This window comes from Passer montanus, unplaced genomic scaffold, assembly GCF_014805655.1.
Source record: "Passer montanus isolate IOZ18808 unplaced genomic scaffold, ASM1480565v1 scaffold175, whole genome shotgun sequence".
NCBI classification, from domain to species: Eukaryota; Metazoa; Chordata; class Aves; order Passeriformes; family Passeridae; genus Passer; species Passer montanus.
In genome coordinates, this window is record NW_024364826.1 from 229,916 (window position 1) to 249,802 (window position 19,887).

A 19,887-nucleotide genomic window follows, 5' to 3' on the forward strand; every position below is an offset into this window, starting at 1 on the left:
ATAAAATGGTTATAAAAATAGTAATATAATTAGAATAATAAAAATTTGGACAATTTGGATTAGGGCAATATGAGACTCTAAGAATAAAAAGTAACGGATGGTTCAGGCAAAATAAACCCGAAAAAAGGACATTCGTTAACAGAGGATTAACCCTTAAAAAGGATAGGCTGTTATATATTCATACACCTCATACATGATGCATAAATTCTATTTAAACACAGGATTCTGTCTGGTCATCGTCAACTTCTTCCTCTGAATCCTAACGGTGCCTTCATGGCGGGAAGAAGTTAGTTTCTCCTGATAATGGAGCAATAAATTATTTTTCTCTGAAAGATTTAGGCGTCTTGTGGCTGCTATCTGGCGTGAGTCCTTTCTTTAAAAAAAGTATCTTACGTAGCACAGTTTCTATTTCAACATTATGTAATAACCTGAAACTATATTTAACACACTACTTAAGAAAATTAATACAGCACAACTTTCTAACATAACACATATAATATTCATTTTAATATTTGCGAAAAGCCAATAATAAAACATGCATTTTCCACAGGTTATTTTATATTTTCTCGCCGCAACGTGCAGCCACAACGGGGCGCATTATTTTTCAGCTGCACCCCATTTTATTTCCTGTTTCTGATTTGATGCGAGGATTTTCAAACAGGTAAAATTTACTGCTTTTCACGGAAATTTTCAGGAAAACAACTGACAATCGCTGTGAAATCCAGAAGAGGGGCCGGGCCCGGGGCTGTGACACTGCTCTGGCGGTGTCGGGAGCAGACACGGCGGAGCGCTGTGAGGGAGGGGGCTCGACGTGCGGAATTCATTCCCTTATTGTTCCTTTATTGTTCCTTTATTGTTCCTTTATTGTCCCCACAGGCGCTCCGCCGCAGCCCCGCGCGCCACCGGCGTCCGTTTTAAGGCAGAAAACTGCAGACAGCCAAACGGCGTGGGGGCGATGTTCTTTTCCCCTGTCACGTTCCCTTCCAGGAGCGGTGGCCGGCTGTTATTTCCCGGAGTTCTGGGCTACGCGGCTGCGTTCCAACCGCGCCAGCGCGCCCCAGCCCGGGCAGAGAACGCGCAACGTATTTTGTCCCCTCCGCTTGCCCGTCCCCGCCCGCCGAGCCGCGGCGGGACGGCGGGCGCCGCTTCCCACGCGTCAAGAAACCCCGAGAAGAACTATCGTTCCCAGCATGCTCCTTGCCAGCGCGCATACGCAGTGTTCATTCCAGCGGCCATCTTGGCACCCGTTTCGTCCAGCTCCTTACGGCGGAGGGGCGGCGGGGACTACAATTCCTAGCGCGCCTCGCGGCGCCCGCGCGTGCGCAGCGCGCTCGCCCGCCATCTTGGCCCGAGTAGACGCCGTCGCCGCCGCCGCCGCCACCAAACAAACCCGAGCCCGGCACTGGCGGGCGGCGGGGCGAGGGGTGCGGCCGCCGCGGAGCCTTCGATGTGCCGGGCACGGCCGGGCAGGTGGGTCCTGCTCCCCGCCCTACCCGGGGCTGCTCCGCCTCAGGGAGAGGGGCAGCTCCGTTTCCGGGACGGCGGGGACCCGCCGCCCCCTTCCCGGGCCCGGGGCAGCGCCGCTCCGGCCGATGCGGGGAAGCAGCGCCCGCTCCCTCCCTCTCTTTCCCCGGCCCCGGCGGGGACCCAGCGCCGCTGGCTCCGGCCGGTGCCCCGCTCCCGGGGCCCGGGAAGGGCGGGCGGGAGCGCCCGGGGGCGGCTGCCTTCGGGCGTCCTTGCGGGAGACCCTTCCCCCTGCCAGCCCCGCGCTGCAAGCTGCGGCCGCGGGGCTTTTGTTCCCGGTGCCCACCCCTCCCCACCCCCGCTGCCGTGCCCGGCCCGAGTCCCGCTTGCCCAACTCGCCTCCGGCTGCTCTTTTTCCCCTTTATTATCCGCGTCGCGTCGGGGAGATGCGCCCTCTCTCCCCGCCGCCCGCGGAATCTCGCTGCGTCGGCATCGAGGTGTTGCCGTGTTTGGCTTGTTTCTTGGGGGAGGGGGCAGGCGTTGGTATGTGGAGGGCAAATTTTCACACACGATGTTTTTGCCATCCTGTCATGGAATGGAATAGGCTGGCGCAAAACGCGTTCTCCCGGGGGGAAGGGGAGCGCGCGGTTCGCTGGAAGAATTCTTTTAATAGGTGCTCTGCATAAAGAGAGAGAGGGAGGAGACTCAAACATCATTTCAGCCTGAAAAAAATAGGCTTCAGAAGGAGATAGGACGCTGTAAAAAGGCTTGGGTGATGCATTTGAGCTGGAGAGCATAGGAAGTCCATGCCCTTGTGAAACTGCCGAATTCCTTCATGCCACTGCAAAGACCGGGGCGGGGATGGGAGCAGACCGAGGAGTTTACATGAATCGGCTTGGGAAATCAATAAATTGTGGGCTTGAGCGTTTATATTCCTTTTCCAGCGAGGCTGAGCTCTGTGGGAGCACAGACACAAGGGAAGGATGCCTGTGGTGTGGCCTACTCTTCTGGACCTCAGTAGGGATGAGTGCAAGAGGATCCTTCGCAAACTGGGTACAGTAAGATGATACAATTTGTGGGTCTGTATTTTGCTCTTTGAAGATTTGCCTTCGTGCTGCTTGCATGAAATATTTTAATATGTCTGCAGGCAACTTGCAAGTAATTTCCTGTGTGTTCCATGTGTCATTGGTTTGACAGCCCTGGCTTAAAGTTATGTTTGGCCGACACTCTCAGCCCTAGCAAAATGAGTAGAGAAGAATTGTTTTGATTTGGTCGAATCTCTCTTGGATGTCCTAGTTGCTGTGTTGCAGGGCTGGGTTTTTCTGTCACTATTGACATGCAGCACAATTTTCTGTGAAAAGAGAACCTTTGAGGTACTTGTTTTTTGTTTTTTTTCTGTTGTGTTGTGGTTTTTGGTTGTTTTTTTTCCCCCCAGTTCTGTATTAGACACCTTTTTGTACCCCCTAAAAATAGTGGAATCCTGCTTTAACTGTCACTGTAGGGATGAATCAAGTATTGAAGTTATTATTGTAAAGACATAAAACAGGATTTAAAAAAAAAAAAATGATGTTTGTGATTTGCTCAGGTTGTCAGGGAAGTGGGAAAATGATGTCCTCACTCAACTGCAATAACCACAGGAGTCTTTATCATTGTTTCAAATGTAGCCCAGTATTTGAGACCCCTGCCCAAGAGATAGATACTGGAAGATATTTTTGTGCTCTGTCCTTGTAGATCTAAGTGTATGAGGAGAGATGCTTCTGTGTTTTGGAAAGTTATAAAAACCTTTGCTCTTTCCTCACTTACCTGCTTTTGGCTACCTCAGGGGAAAGAATCCTTTGTTAGACCTTTGATCTGATCTGGCATAGTTGGTTTTGAGTTCTTATGGCTGAATTTGTGTAATTAAGGGTTTGGGGTTTTGCCAGTTAAATGATACTAGATGGGAAAAGAAAGAAAGCCTTATATCTTTCAGTTTCTTCTGAGGACCATAATCTGGGAGATGATGTCAAGAAGAAAGTTGAGGCTCCCTCTAACTTCTGTGACTGTCAAGTGACAGCTTTTCTTGTTCTCATTTTGTTTGACAGCTGAGAGATGGTGTGCTGTATTTCTTAACTGTGCCAAGGTTCTCATTCATGGCAGAGCCATCCACTTTATTTTTTGAGAGTTGACAATTTGTTTTCCCTCCCTTTGCCCTTTTTCTTTCATTTGTTGGGACTATTTGTATGCTGTTGGAACAGTGATGCAGGTGTTGCACACAACATTGCAACAAGCTGTACTGTCTGTTAAGGTGACAACCCTAAGCCTTAAGCAATGCTCAAGAAGTGCAAAAACTAAGAAAAAGTGCAGAGTGCCAAAAACTTTGGACTAGATATGTGCTACTAAGTTTCATTAGCATAGCTGTGCTGGCTGGAAGCCTGGAAAAAAAACTTTGATCCGAGCTAACTGCGGTGTGCTGGCAGAACCTTGCTGGTGCAGCTGAGCCAAACAGAGCTGCAGCTACACCTCCTTCAATGACATAACCTACGCTGACAGGAAGGAAAAAAAAATCAAAAATAATAATTTTTGTTTTGCTGGCATGAGCTGTGTCCCCACAAGGGGGCCCTGCCAGCAGGGCAAGGCTGAGGCACTGTGAGCTGAGAGGAAGCACCCCACGGGACTGAGGCGTGAAGGAGCACAGGCAGTGGGAGCAATAGCTCCGTCACAGTCACATGCAGCAACAGCCATCTACTTTAGAGGGTCCTGCTTTCCCAGGTCACAGCCCAGCATCTAATTTGGCTGATGGTACAGCAGCAGTGGGAGTACTCTGTAAGGAGTGAAGCAGGGGTGTAGGTGAGGCTGAAATGCATCTTGAGGCATGCAGGACCTGGTGTTGATTGTGGTTTGTTACTGAACGAGGTGATGATCATGGCACCTAACACTAGCAATAATGATATTTACTTGCCAAACCCATTTTAGCTATTTCATGTGTTTTGTGTTGCTGCATAAACACAAAGGGGAGGAAGTTACAGCTGTTCTGTAATCCTTACTAGCTTCCAAAAGACCAGAATGTGCTTTTTTACAGCTATAGTGTAGAGGCTCTTTATTTATAATGCAAAAGAAAAAAAAGTGTGCCCTTGATAAATAATTATGGTTGCATTTGAGAATTACTTTAAGTTGCTGACAGAGGAAAATAGTTAGTATCATGAATATTGTAACATGATTGTCTAGATAAATGTTGATATTAGTAATAACCATTGCATTAATTTGTGAATGTTTTATAACTGAAGCTGTAAATGCTTCTGTAGGTCTCAGCATCTCTGTGCAGGCTGCATAGTTAACCAAAATTACTCTGCTTTTTGTTTTATCTGCTTAATTGGGACAGGAGAGCAAAACTTCTTTCCACAACAGTTCCTTGATTTCATTTGTAAATTAGATCTTTGGAATCCTAAATGGAAAGCTTTTCAGAAAAGCATCATCAGTCTTTTCTTTTTCAGCAATGTTAGGTTTTGGCCTGCCCCTTTAATTCTTGGTTTTGGGTAACTTGGATCTGTTGTGGGGTTGTTTGGGTTGGCTGCTCAAATGGAAGTGTCAGATGAAAGGCACCTATGTAAGGACCAAGAGAATTTTTGTTTTGGGTTTCCCCAAGCAGTGTGAAGCTGAGAATAGCAAGTCACTCTTTGCCAAATTAGCAGGATTCATTATTTGCATTCGATGTATCTTCACCCTGTCTAGTAGGACAACATTCAAAAATATCAGTAGCCTTTTACGTTTTGATTTTTTTAAAGTGCTGATGGCATGACAGCTCAGTCACCTGGAATTACACATTTCTGGTAAATCCGAGTTGTATTTTTGTGAGTTAATCTTTGTGGCATTTCTGTGTTTAAGAATAGCTGGATTGTTTATTTTGTGTTGAGTGGATTTAATTCATTGTGCTGCATTTCTTTCAGACTCAAGCAGTTGTACCATATCAAGTAAATAGGCATAAAAGATTATGATGATCATATTAAACAAACTAGAGCTGATGTTCTTCATGCTGATTAAGGAAAGGCATTCCAAGAAAAACAGTTGCTCTTTTGGTAGTGTGTTTGTTTCCCAAGCCAAGCTTTTCCATAAAACTCATCATAATTATACATGTGAAGGGAATTCTGAACTACTCTCCAAACAATTTCTTCAAGCTTTTTGCCTGAATTGTCAGGTCAGAGAGAGCTTGACACATTCATTTGGGTTTGTAAACTAGATAATCCTCTGTGCTGAGACAATTGTTTCATAGAAATGTTTTATGCTGCAGAGTAATTGACTGAGAGAGTTCCAAATCATCAGTCTCTTTTGAAATAGCACTAAATAATTGAAAGACATGTTACTTTTAATGATTTTGAAAATTGTTAGAATGCTGTCAGTAATATGGAAAACTTTTTTTCCCCTTTGCTGTGAGCATTAAATAGAAATATTATTCACTCTAATTCTTCAGAACTGGAGGCCTACGCAGGTGTCATCAGTGCCTTACGTGCACAGGGAGACCTTACAAAGGAGAAGAAGGATCTTCTTGGAGAGCTCTCTAAAGTGCTTAGGTAACCCTGATCTTTTCAAAATAAGAACTGTGACTTGTTTTCTTTTAAGGTGTTACATGTTTTTTCTTTCACTGAGATCACAACGTAAGTCTGAATTTGAAGTAGTTCTCCATGTTGCCAAGGTTTCATTCCTGTTCTCCTTGGAGTTTTTAATAAGGAAAAAAACCATCCTTCAGTAGTAGAAGCCTTACTGGTTTGTTGGTACTTTTTGGGATACTGAGTATTAAAAGGGTTACAGCCGGGTCATGAATGTACACTGGCTTGGGGTTTTGTCAAGTGCAAGGTCTTTGAACCCAAGGTGCCTCAAGAAAGAGTGCTGTGTGTCCTGTGTGAACTTCTATGCCATATCCTTTAAATGTATTGATTTCTTGAGGAGGTTGGATTCTAGCTGTTTTTCAAGGATACCTTGTGAACAGTAATGTTCTTTTCATCCTTCAGTGATATTTTTGAACAATGATACGATTCATTCTCTCTGTAACAGCAAGGGTTAAGTGACAGTCTCTTAAATGTAAAGTCCCGTTCCTTTTCTTCTCTTAGATAAATTATTCATAAGTTTAATTTTAGCTGGAATTTTTAGATGTATGTTCATGTCTTCCTCTGATTGAAATATTTTGCTTTATTGTTTTTTTAATAGTATTTCAACAGAGCGGCATCGTGCTGAAGTTCGGAGAGCAGTAAATGATGAACGACTAACAACGATTGCACACAAGTAAGTTCCAAGTAATTTTGTCACTGATTTCCAAAAGTACCTTTTGGGAAATCCATTGTGCCTTAACTGAATGGTAGAATTTTGAGGATTGATAGTGGTTTAAAGAGCCAGTAGTTAAAACACTGTATGGATGAAGGAATTACTGCATTAGATATACACAGACCTAGAAACAATTATTTAGTACCATTACATTTTGGATCCAAAGCTGTCCTATTCACTGTACAGAAACAGTTTTTTTGGCATGGAGACCATTCTGTAAGATAGACCAGAATAAATAGAGAATGGAGAAAATAGAGATGCTCCTACGTAGGATGAATATGTTTTCTTTTGTTTGTTTCTGTGTTTTGCTTCTAGTTTTATTTTAATCAGTTTGGAAAGGCTGTATTAAGAGGAAAGAGAAAACTACGTAGGAAAGACAAAGAGAGGAAAAGAGGTGGCAGACTAGTGGAAAACAGTGTATCAGCATAGGAAGGAAGAAATGGTCAGAGTAGAAAAAGCTGCAGCAAGCTGATGACATCAGTGTCCACCACTCTCAGCGATGCAGCTGCTGTGCTGGCATCAGCTGGGCTGGTTCCTCCTTGCATTTGCTTTCACAAGCTCCACATGATTTTGAGAAGTGGAGGAGCAGTAGACCAAGTGGTTATGTATTTTTGGTAATTACTTAATAGTCTTACTGTTAAGGACTGTCTTTAAACAGACCTGCATTGCAAGTGTCTGTATTTTTTTCTTATTCTGTGTTACAGCTGTTCACTTTTTTATGTTTGAATGTTGTAGTTTTGGTGTTGTGAAGAGGAAAGAAAGGTGATAATATGAATAGCAGGACACTTGGAGTTAGCAATTGTTTGATCCAAGTCTAATCAAAATCAGCATACTGGTTCAGTGCTGTAGAAAGACTTAAAATTAATTTTCAAGTTTAAAGATTTAGAAGTATGCTGTTCACCAAACAAAACCCACCAACATCCTTACACCCCTTTAAATAAATGGGGGGCATAATGAAAAGCATGTAATTGTCAAATCAGGATTATTTTCCTGAACCAAGTTTTCCTTTTAAGTAGTGCTTCTAGTCTTAGCATTTTGCAGAACATGAATAGTTTGTCCTGAGGTATTGCACTTCAATGAAATATTGTAATCCAGACAAGGTGCAGTTTTGAAGTGCTGATTTTCTTTATTTTTCCTATGGTGATTCCTTATGAGTGATGGTTGGTAATACAGTATTTGACTTACAGAATTCTCTTAATCATTAGGAAAGCCTACTTAGCTAGCTTTTGTACCCTTTATTTTTGTTTTTAAAATGTATCTTTACCTTATGTAGCTCTCTTTATACAATATGCATATGTATGAGGAATGCTGAAGCATATCAAGATTTAATAACAGAGCAGATACTCTGCATTTTACAAACTACTTTGTAGTAGCTCTTGCTGCAACTTGCTTGAAATATTTCACGTGAGAAGTTATTTTTTAGAATGTATTAATATATTAAACGGGTTGATTTGTCTAAAAACATTACAACATTAAAAAATAATTTGCCATTTTGGTTTTGCTGATTTGACAAATGACTCATGTAAAACAGTAAAAAATAATTCTCCATCTAGATAAGAAAGGTGTTTTTTATGAAACATTCTAGTGTGGGTGTAAATACTAAGGTTAAGAGCAAACTAGAGCAGAAGACAGCTTTCTGTTTAGAAAGATGCTTAGGATGCATTTAAATAATCTCATGTTCTGTCACCTTGGTTTGGAACTACTTTAATAAGCACCAGAAGCTCTTCTGTTCAGGTAAAACAAAATTTGCCTTAGAAGCTGAGAGTTTTTGCCTGTAATATTATCTGTTTCAACAGTCTTTTATGATATCTGTTTGGTTTCTTGGTATTTTCATAATCCAGAAGTAGAGAGTACAGCAACTGTACCTGAATAGTAGCTAACCTAATGTGGGGGGTTTGAGTATGGCATTCACACACCTCTGGCCCTTGAACAGCTCTGTAAAACAAAACAACAAAAGCAGAGTCAACTCTTCAATTTAAAATGGGAGGGGTTTTATAACAGGGGACAAAAATGCAAGGGCTTTCATGAAATAAAGAAAGTTGAGTATTAGTGCTCTAGTATGTCTTAAACTGCCTTTTAGACTTGCACTATTGAAAACAAATGTACTCAAATAGGATAGAGAGTATTTGGAAACTCTAAAAATACTTACAAAACATGCATTTCTGTTTAGTATGTCTGGACCAAACAGCTCCTCTGAGTGGTCCATAGAAGGTCGTCGTCTGGTGCCACTGATGCCACGACTGGTCCCACAAACAGCTTTTACTGTTACCGCCAACGCTGTTGCCAACGCAGCCATTCAGCACAACGCGTCTCTTCCAGTTCCTGCAGAAACTGGAAACAAAGAAGGTGAGAGAAAGATGGAATTCTGCTGCAATCTATGGGAATGTAAACACAACATCACAACAGAAAGTGGTGTCTTAGATTTTAAGTGTTAAATATTAAAGATATATTTTTGAGGCCAGGTTGGATGGGACTTGGAGCAACTCAGTCTAGTGGAAGGTGTCCCTGCTGATGGCAGGGGGTTGGAACTAGGTGAGCTTTAAAGTTCCTTCCAACCCAAACCATTCCATGAACCTATTAAAAAAATCCAAATATTTCTTACCAAACATTATTCGCAGAAATATAAAATACCCCTTTTTTTAAAGATACCTTTGTGGTATCTGCAGCATTAATCTGACTGCTTTGTATTACTGACACTCTAGCAACTGAAATATAAAAAGAACCAAGTTTGTCAGGAAATGACATTGACTGATTAACTGCTTCAGCTCTGTAAACTTTAAAAACTTGGACTAATGGCTAGATTTTGTAGAATTCTCTTAAGTGATGAAAGCTGTTTCAGAATGTTTTATTTTAAGAATGCAAGTAGGTTTTGGTGAAAATGAAGAAAATACCGCTTTGGGTTTTTCCTTCAGATTAAATGTCCTATGGAAACAAGTAAAAAGGTTGCTTTCTGCTTTCCCTATGCTTTTTAAATAATGGTAGTACACATTCCAGCTAGCTTGGCTCAGCAGGCTTGAATTAGGCTTCATACAACTGGAGAATATGTAACACTTCTTGAAACAAGCTGTTTTATCCTGGTTTTGTGAGAAGTACTGCATCATTGTGTTATTACTTAATAGCAGTGGTTTTAAAAAGCTGATTAGCACAATCAGTTCTTCACTACTGAATGAATATTTTGGTTTTTTCAACTGATGTACTGTTGAGTCAGTAACACTTTTCTATCAGTCTGGATGTGATCACTTACAGAAAAGCAAAAAGATCAATATATTGAATTAATGCTAAAATTAAAAATAACAAATTGTAAAGTAAAACAAAGATCACTACCAAAAAAATTTCACATTGGCAGCACAGATTTTTGGGGATGGGAGGACAGGAGTTTAGATTTTTGTATTGTCTTTGAAGACCATTAATCTCATGGCCATGCTTAGCTCAAACTGGGGAGTATTCCACAGTAACAGGAATGCAGAGGCAAAACCACAGATAGTAAACCCAATAAGTCTTTGGCTTCCAATTCAGTTGTAAAAATAGTGATAGAATAATGGGATTCTGCACTTCAGTTGTATGGAAGGTGTCTTTTCTCCTCTTCAGTGGTGGTTTGCTATTCCTACACAAGTACCACTTCAACCCCAACATCTACCCCTGTTCCAAGTGGCAGTGTAGCAACAGTGAAGTCCCCCAGACCTGCCAGTCCAGCCTCCAATGTAGTCGTCTTGCCAAGTGGAAGTACTGTTTACGTCAAAAGTAAGTGATGCTAGCAACTGATTAACAAAAGGGAAGGAAAGGGAGGACATGGCTGAAGCACAGACAGAATTAAACTCCACTTAGTTAAACCGAACTTGCTCCAACATTGGGCAAGTCATTGAAGGCCTTTGTGCCTTCATTTAGTCTAGAGAATGAATTTATTGCTTCGCTTTTTCAGATAAATAGTGTTCAGGATAAATCCACTCACTGCAAAATGCTGCAAGGAGCACGAGAGGTACAAGGACAACAAGTGAAAAATATTTTGAGAATTAATTATAGACATTTCTGTACATCAGTGAATTTCTGATCCATCTTGTTGAGGACTAATGCATAGTAGTCACTTAGTTGAATTAGAAAAGGTCCCTCTTTTCCACTTTCACAGGTGACATAGAATTTTTTTATTTTTGGATGCAGTTTGGCAGCCATTTATGCTTGCATATTATGTCTGGCCATTTTGTGATTTATCTGGAAGTCAGTCTTAGTAAAGTTTGTGTTCCTTGGCAGCTGCAAAAACTTCATACAAAGTTTTTGTATTAAGAGATTAACCTGTACCAGAGACCCATCTTCATGTATTTAAATCTGGAAATCCAGGACATAGAATCTAGGAACAGTCTTTTTTCTTCAGAGGGTGTATATATCCCCATTTTTGTTTGGCTAGTAAGTCAGCTAGTTCTAAAAGCAGGTTATGTTCTCATATGTATGCCCCCATCATGGGTAGTTCTATTTTACTATTAAAATGTTTCCTTCACTTCTTGTTTGATTCTATCAAAACAACAAGTAAAGATTAATAGTAGATAAATGCTATTTAGAAGTAGATAAATGCTGTTTTTATGCTTGCTCTGTATACCTTTAATATTTTAAAAATTACTTAATTATTTAATTATTAAAAATTATCTTTATGCTATATGTATACATCTGTGTAAGCTTCTAGCTAATCAGAAATGCCACTTAGTACATAAATATGTTACTTGCAGAAAACCATTGTTAATGACTGTCAACCCGTGGAACCCATTACACTGAGGTTTTTCATTTTCTGATCTATGCACTAATCACTTGTGTGTTTAGTTTGAAGATTCAGGAGGAAACATTCTTAACGTCTTAAAATTTTAATGGAACCCATTATATTGAGGTTTTTCATTTTTCTGATCGATGCACTAATCACTTGTGTTTAGTTTGAAGATTCAGGAGGAAACATTCTTAACGTCTTAAAATTTTAATGTAGACTTTATTGAATTACTACATGATAATGAGTATCAAATAAGTCTAGACACATGATACGGCGATGATAATCTTCATTATCTATCTCTAGATTTAATGTTTTCCCCTACTTCATGTGCTTAGTTTTGTTGTTACTTTTTTAATTGATTTTTTTTTTAAGGAATTGTGTGGTTTTCAGAGTATGTTACATCAGTCACATTGATTTTAACAAACTTGGTTAGGAGCAGATTTGGGAGATCTGAGTTACAGTCAGGACTTTGCCACTGGTCTGTGGTGTAACCCCTTCCAAGTCACAGTCTGATTGAGCCATTAACCTTTCCATGACTCTGCTCCCTTATGTATCAAGTGTGAGTTACAGTCAAAGCTGTATTACCTTTTAAGTAAATGTCTGTGGAAAACTTTGTACAGCAATTTCTAACATGAAATGATAAGAATAATGTTCTTGCAAAACCCCTGCAGTGAAAGCAGGAGGTGAAACAAGCTGTACTTAACATAAAATAATGTTCTGTTAGTTTAATGTTACTTTCTTATGTCTTGATGGATTGGTTGATGGGTTTTTTTGTGGTGAGGACCACAAACAAAGTTTTCTCTATTTCTTGGTGCCCCACCAAAATAACAGCTGTGTCCTAACATGCTAGCTGCATGTGTATTTTAGATTTAAATGGATTCTGAGATTTTTAAATGACTGCACACATTCAATATGGTTAGTGCACTCATAGTTAAAAATTTCTATAGTGCACTCACAGTAATACTTAGAAGCCTGCCCATAATAAACCTTAAAGTTATGTAATCAAATGTATGTAATCCCTCTGCTTTATAGAGGGATGTCACCACTAGGCTTATTCAGGGGCATAGAGTAAATTATTGATTTGAATATTTTGATTGATAGAGAATAGGATAGAATATATTGATTTGAAATCTGGTTTTATAGATCCACACTTCTCTTGTACTGCTACAGCCAACTAAAGCTATGTTTTTGAAGTTTGCTTCTTTTCCCTAGTTCAGTTTCTTGTCTCTGTAGATACAGTTTCAGCCTTTGGATGCATACCTGCAAATGAGCTGCTACTCCTGCTGAGAGAGAATACCGTTTTTCTGCTATTGCCTCTTGTGGTGCTGGGCAGTTTCTTGTCCCTGTTAGTTCTTGCATCTTCACTTTTTGGATTCCAGAATATTAATTTTAATTAGACATTGGCGATAATTAGATCTTGGCCCTAATTAGAGATTGACTACCAACCAAGTTTGCTTTGATTACCAGCAAGACTGCTTTTTGCTGTGATGGTGTTTTTTGTCTTTAAGCTCCACGCACATGGAACAAGATTTTCAATCATCTTTTGTATAGGCAGGATTGTATCTGTTCAGCTTCTCTCTGGTTGTTTTTATTTTAAAATGGTTTGACACAGATTAGCATGGTAAACATAAATAACAGGATTGCAGTTTTGTCAAGGTTGGAAGAGACCTTCAAGATCATCTAGTTCAACCGTCATCCCAGCACCAGGATAGTCACCTCTAAACTACATCCCCAGGTGTCTCATCCAGATTCCTCCTGAGCACTTCCAGATTGTTGTCTCCTTAGGCAACTTATTCCAATGTCTAACCACTCTTCCAGTGAGGTTTTCTTTCCTAATACCTAATCTGGACCTCCCTGGCACGATTTGATGCTATTTCCTCTTGTCCTCTCACTTGTTACCTGGGAGAAGAGCCCAACCTCCATCTGCCTACACTCTCCTGTCAGGGAGTTGTTGAGAGCAAGAATGTCCCCCCATAACCTTCTTTTCTCCCAGCTTCCCCCCAGCTTCCTCAGCTGCTCCTGCTGCTCCAGACCCTTCCACAGCTCTGTTCCCTTCTCTGAAAGCGCTCCAGCACTTCAGTGTCTCTTGTCCGGGGGTGCCCAGAAGTGACCCCAGGACTGGAGGTACTTCAGCAGTTCCCAGCACAGGGAATGGTCACTGCCCTGGTCCTGCTGCCACACTAGTACTGATACAGACCAGGTGCCACTGTCCTTGCCCACCTTGGCACGCCTGGCTCATATCCAGACAGCTGTTGGCCAGCATCCCCACACCCCTGCCTGCCTGGCCACTCTGAAGCCACTCTGCCCCAGCCTGTGGCTCTGCCTGAGATGGTTGTGATCCAAGGGCAGGACCTGGCCTTGTTGAACCTCAGCCCATGGATCCAGCTTGTTCAGATCCTTCTGTAGAGCCTTCCTGCCTTCAATGCTACCAAGTAGTTGTGAGAGGTTTGCAAAGTTATTAACCTGTGCCTTTCCGTAATTTATGAATCTGTTGCCCGCTTTGGCAAGTTCCATTTGGATTTAAGATCCATTAATCATGCTGTTATCCTTTCCTGAGCTGAATATTGCAGCACTTTTTTTTTCCTATGTGTGCAATACATGATTGTGAGGAAGAAAGAACTCTTTTGAGCCTGGACTTTTTCATTATTGTGTGTTAGATGCCATTTTATATCTGTTGCACTAAATGCACCAAAGAAGGCAAAAGCTGATGAAGTGAGGATTGACCTTCACAGTTAAACTATATAATTAAAAAAAAATAACTATATCTCAAGATGCTGTATTAAGGTGAAAGGCAGAAGGGTACTGTAAGGGTAAACATGACATGAAAGTAGGTGCAAAGACTGAAGTCTAAGGAAACTATAGGGGAATAAACTTCGAGAGTCGAGTTGCTGTAAACAAAACCACCACTGAAAAAACCCCGAAGTAGTGTAAAAGTTTAAACTAAAATGTGTGTGGGATGATCCCTTGTGTGCTTCACTAGTCAAACTTCTGTAGACAGAATGAAACCCTGTACTGTCTCTTATGTTCTTTTAATCTCTAAAACTGAATGAAGTAACCCAGTAAATAACTGAGTAGCTTGGGGTTTTGGGTGATTTATCCCTGATTCATGGCACTGAGTGTGGCCCATATCAAGGAATAAGAACATCTGAGGTGTGATACAGCTTGGTTGTGACTATAAGATGTAATTTATCCTTTATTTCTTTTTATCTTACTTGAAAGAGGGTGTAAGATTCAAAAAGGATGTAGTGTTTCAGAAAGCACTGATATCTGCAGACAGGGGAAACATAATTTAGAGAAAGTATTTCTTTTCCAGGTGTCAGCTGCTCAGATGACGATGAAAAACCCCGCAAAAGACGGCGAACAAATTCTTCTAGTTCTTCCCCTGTTCTCCTGAAAGAAGTCCCGAAGGCAGTGACTCCTGTCACTAAAACTATCACAGTTCCTGTAAGTGGGAGCCCCAAAATGAGTAATATAATGCAGAGCATTGCCAACTCCTTACCACCACACATGTCGCCTGTGAAAATAACCTTCACTAAGCCCTCAACACAGACAACAAACACCACAACACAGAAGGTATGTGGGGGAAGCTGCCAAATGTTACTTTATTCTGGTTTTATCAATGAATAAGATGTGATGTTTGACTCTTCCTTTCTATGATCTGACTAGCTGTTTTAAAGGATTGCGCTTGGGATAAGGTAATCCCTCTTTAAAACGAGCAAAGGGAAAACCGAACTCGTGTATGAATTTAGTTCACCTGTGTGTGAAAGGACCTGGATTGACAGCCGTGGAGACTGAAGCCCTCTTTTTATCCACAGAACAGGTACAGCACAGGCAGCGGGAGTGCAAGCTTCCCCCAGACTGCCCCACCAATGTGCCTCAACCCTGACCTGAAGGGACCACTTCTAGGGATGAGAGGGGATTCAGTCTCCATGCTCATTCAATTCTTGGCCTGTCTGGTGAGACTGCCAACAAGGTTACCAGTTAGTACCATTTGTGGTGTTGGGTTTTGTGATATGGACACTAGTCCACTGAGAACTGGATCACATAGGCCACTGAACAGCCTTCAGATGGTAACAACTGTTGGTCAAAGGTAATCTTTCTTATTTCTATTTTCCTTATTTATAATTACTCTTTGCAGTAGTACAATTCCAGGAGAGGTGGCATGGGCTGTCCCTTGCCAAGCCTTTTATCTAGAGACTAGTTTTTTGGGATCTATAATGCTTATTCTTGGAGCTGGTCAAAGTCCAGGGGCTTTATTTTTCTTTCAGTACTAGTGTGCCATTTCTCATTCTACATTAACAGTGTTACAGTGGTCAAAATCAGTTGCATTATTTCAGCTGAGTGTGTCTAGCTTTCACCACAATGCAAAGTGCAGAAAAGGTTTTCCTTGTTTAAATTTTGTACTGGACTTAGATTTTTTAAGTGCCTAATCTATGGCATGACTATATTAGGATTTTTTAGGAGGCATTTTAGTTGTGTCTCTTGTTCTGTTTTTAAGATTTTAAAAAAATGAATGGTTCAGACCAAGTTCATTCTTGGTACAGTTATTTAGTACAGCAGACTTCAGAGAGATGTAGGGTCTCTGTGGAATTAATTTTGCCTCAATACCAACAGATTTATGCTAGGCTGGCCCCTAACAAGCATTTTTTTCCAATGGTGAGAGTTTGACTATTGAGCTTTGCATAGTATTTGTCCTATGAGTCTTCTTAATTGCTCTATGACTTTTCAGATCAGCAGAGTTCCTGTGTCTTGATTTCTGGAAATTTTAAAATCAAGTAAAATTAACTGAAGTAATGTGCAATAAAGATATGGGCTTTCTGACCTCTTCCCACTCCAAGGAAGATGCTTTCGTTTTGATTCACTGTTCTTTAACAGTGTCCTTAATCAAATTTCATCTCTGAATGCATGAGTGTATTAGAGAAATCCATGTGTGAGCATAAACCATCAAATTGAATTTAGTGCAGCAAGTCCACAGCTACTACAGGGCTTAACCTATCTATCCTGTTGCACATTAGCGTTATAATTAGTGCAGGAATAATTTTTTGCCTTAAACATCTGTAGGGTTGTATTAAGTATGGGTGTTATATATCATGGAAGTTAAAGATGGAGTGTACCACGTCTCCAGAAGAGTGGACTGTTGATAGGACCTTTCCTGCAGTTATGCCTCTCCACTTGTTCAGACATGGGAATTTTAGAGTTCACTTTGCATTCTATTATTTGACTGTTCACTAATCTGCAGTGACAGGAAAATCAGTGCTTGTTTTGTTAGGCAGCCAGAGTAGCATTTGTATCTGAACTTGTCACAGTGCCCTCTTTTGTTGGATTTAGATATGCCAAAATATATAACTGGATGATTTTGGTGGGAGAAATCCCCTTTAGTAGTTTTAAATTAAAAGTCAGTCTTGTTCATTCATATCCAACAGGACATTTCCAATTTGAGTGTCAGTTGTTAGATATGAATGAAATTCTTTGTTTCTGCATGCCACCTCTTTGAATTGTTTTGACATTTTAGTAGGTTGGAGGATGATCTGTCATAACAACTAATAATGTCACAGCTCCAATTTCTGGATTCTCTTGTAATAAAGTCACCTGTGTAGGACATGGAAGGAAACTAGCTAGTGAAGTTTCTGGCAGTTATAATAACCTTATTTTTTCAGAGACTAAATTTTGACATCTCAAAATAGAGCTGACAGGACTAAATTCAGTACGTATTGGGAATTAGATTTTGCTGTAACAACTAGAACCATCAATAACAAACTTACCACCTTGATTTATGTGTGTGTATGTTTAAAGTCAAGCAGTTTCTCTGCTGTAAAACATTGAATGCAGTTTTGGTACCCATGATGAGATTATTTGGATCATTTCAAAATATATGACAGAATAGTATTTCAGAAATACAGTGGTTGTGATTTGAACTTTCATACTTAAATTTTTATCTGAATTTCATGTTTTCTGTATATACTTCATACATGTGAAAATAAACTTCACTAAGCCCTCAAGACAGACAGCAAACACCACAACACAGAAGATACTGAACTTTCCTCTGCTCTGTTAATTTTGAAAGATGATATAGAATAGATAGACACAAACCTGCTTAGTCACAGTATAGCAGTCACTGTTGAACTGTAATGCTTTACACACTTTATTCCTTCCTTGATTAAACAAAGTATTTTTAAGTGATAATCATGGACTTAAGGAAACGCAGTTGTCTGCAGGAGTTGTGATTATGCCCAGTTTCATTCTGCATATTTGTATTAGTTGTAATGCTGAACTTGCCCTGTTGTAGTATAGTTCATATTCACTCTAACCTATAATCTGCCTTTTTAAACTGCAAGTTGTCCTTTGACTGTGTTCCTAACTAGTTTCTCTGGGTGGAATGGAGCTGACTCTAAACTTCAGACAGCTGGAAGTATTCCTAGTGTAAACTGACAGTTTAAGAAGCAGGATAAAATTCCAGAGGCATATGACAGAATCCTTTCACTTCCAATTCTCACAATAGAACATGATGTGTCATGTTCAGCTCATCTGCATGTTTGTACCCTAAGATCAATTTGAGAAAGGTGTTTTGATTAAATCAATATTAGGCAGAATGCAAAAATAATATCTGATGCAGAGAAAATGTTCTCACTGGAGAATGCAATCAAGTAGAAAAGCAGCAGAATGTGGAAACCTTGTCCTTCAGATACGGGTTAGTTGTGGTCAGCCTGCTCTAGCTTGTGGGGTAGTAAGGTTTTGATTTTCCTCAGATCAAGATATTAAAGATTTATCTGAGCAGCAGAGACCATCAAACTAGGAGCTGGGTCAAAAGGAGAGGCCAAACCAGCCATGTTGGTGAAATTTGCTGCTTTTATTCCATCCATGTGGCTATTTTGCTTTTATTTTTTTTTTTCTTTTCTTATTTTTCTTTAAGCAAATTATGAACTTGTAATCTCTTGATGCTTGATTTGTTGCTTAAGTCAGTTTCTGGTGCCATTATCATATTATTTCTTTATCAGGCAAGGTTTCAGTTGTGCTTGGCTAGCAATGTAAGACTTTCTGTGAGCTGACACAGGTTTTCTTTGCTCCTTTTGTGCCTTCTTTTTCTACTGGCTTTTGCTACATTGAATCATTAATAAGCTTAAATTTTCAAGGTTTTAATAAACAAAATTTTTGTTGGGACAACAGCATTATTAAAGTAATTTCTCAATATTCTTGCATGACAAATTGAAAGTGTTGTATTTTTGTGCTTCTTTTTTATTTTAATTATGTAAGTACAAGAAGGGACTTGTAAGTTGAATGAAAGGAGTTTTTTAATGTGAACAGTCCCATATTCAATACTTAATAAGTGTTTAGTTTCCTAAGTGAGTTGCACAAAGACAGACTTCTTCCAATGCTGTCATGAATTCTGTGTTTTCTATGTGAGATCAGATTCATGGAGTTGTAGGTGTAACTTGCACTGGGGTGGTGTTTATTCTCTTCAGACAAATCTGAAAGAATTTCTTGCTATTGAGAGCACTGAATAAAGCAGAAATTGCTTCAAACCTACAGCATTTTTCTTTCACTGATGAAATATTGTTTACAGCCTTGTACATCAAAAGCATTTCCCACTACTGACTCAGCAAGTGCTTGTTAATTGTTAAAGAAAAAAAAATAATCTATTTTCTCTCATTGCTGTTTCTTGAAATTTTTGCAAGGCTTGGAAGAGTGACGCTTAAAACTTGCTGGAAATCCATTCGGTTTCTCTTAAAATGGGTTTCAAATTTCCTGACCCAGTTTAATGAAGTCAGATTAATTCCTGTCTGTTTGCCCTCAGACATGGGATAATTTTATTTTATTTGATATTAATTGTTTTCCTTAAAAATCCTAATTTTAAGGAAATGTTTATTCCTTAAATACTAAAACCACTTCTTCCAAGTAGTTGTAACTTTTTCTTGTGAGCAAACGTGATTGACAGTCTTAAAAGCTCTTAATAAAGATGTAGCCCTAAAACTAAATAGACAGACATGTTACTGAAATATAGATGCAAGGAACAAATGAACTTCTTCTTGTTGTTTTTTTTTTCTTTTTTCTAGGTCATAATAGTAACCACCTCTCCAAGCTCAACTTTTGTACCAAACATCCTTTCCAAGTCCCACAACTATGCAGCAGTTACAAAACTTGTCCCAACATCAGTCATTGCCTCAACTACTCAAAAGCAGCCTGTGGTTATCACTGCTTCCCAGTCCTCTGTGGGCAGCAGCAGCAGCAGCTGCTCCACTCCCTCCTGCACTGCAAATACTATTGCTGTGACTGCTGTAGTGTCATCCACACCGTCAGTGGTTATGTCAACAGTAGCACAAGGTATGGCAACTCTCTTCTAAAGGCTCTTTCACTGAGGAATTGGACTTGGCATTGAGAATAGCACT

The 19,887-nt window shown here is 40.2% G+C and overlaps 1 protein-coding gene across 15 annotated transcripts in view; it reads left to right on the top strand.

Annotated features, from left to right (window-relative positions):
* Window positions 1-344: 344 nt before the first annotated feature.
* Window positions 345-19,887, top strand: part of EMSY (EMSY transcriptional repressor, BRCA2 interacting) — a 42,518-nt gene continuing 22,975 nt past the window's right edge. For 4 of the 15 annotated variants that reach the window (XM_039704425.1, XM_039704422.1, XM_039704435.1 and 1 more), the window contains exons 1-8: window positions 348-1,470; window positions 2,409-2,517; window positions 5,909-6,008; window positions 6,643-6,717; window positions 8,927-9,102; window positions 10,345-10,497; window positions 14,817-15,076; window positions 19,555-19,822. In XM_039704425.1, coding sequence (XP_039560359.1) covers window positions 2,448-2,517; window positions 5,909-6,008; window positions 6,643-6,717; window positions 8,927-9,102; window positions 10,345-10,497; window positions 14,817-15,076; window positions 19,555-19,822 — 1,102 coding nt within the window. In that variant the 5' untranslated portion in view covers window positions 348-1,470; window positions 2,409-2,447. Of the gene's footprint in view, window positions 1,471-2,408; window positions 2,523-5,908; window positions 6,009-6,642; window positions 6,718-8,926; window positions 9,103-10,344; window positions 10,498-14,816; window positions 15,077-19,554; window positions 19,823-19,887 lie in introns of all 15 variants that reach the window. The other 11 variants (XM_039704419.1, XM_039704424.1, XM_039704421.1 and 8 more) reach the window with 7 other exon arrangements.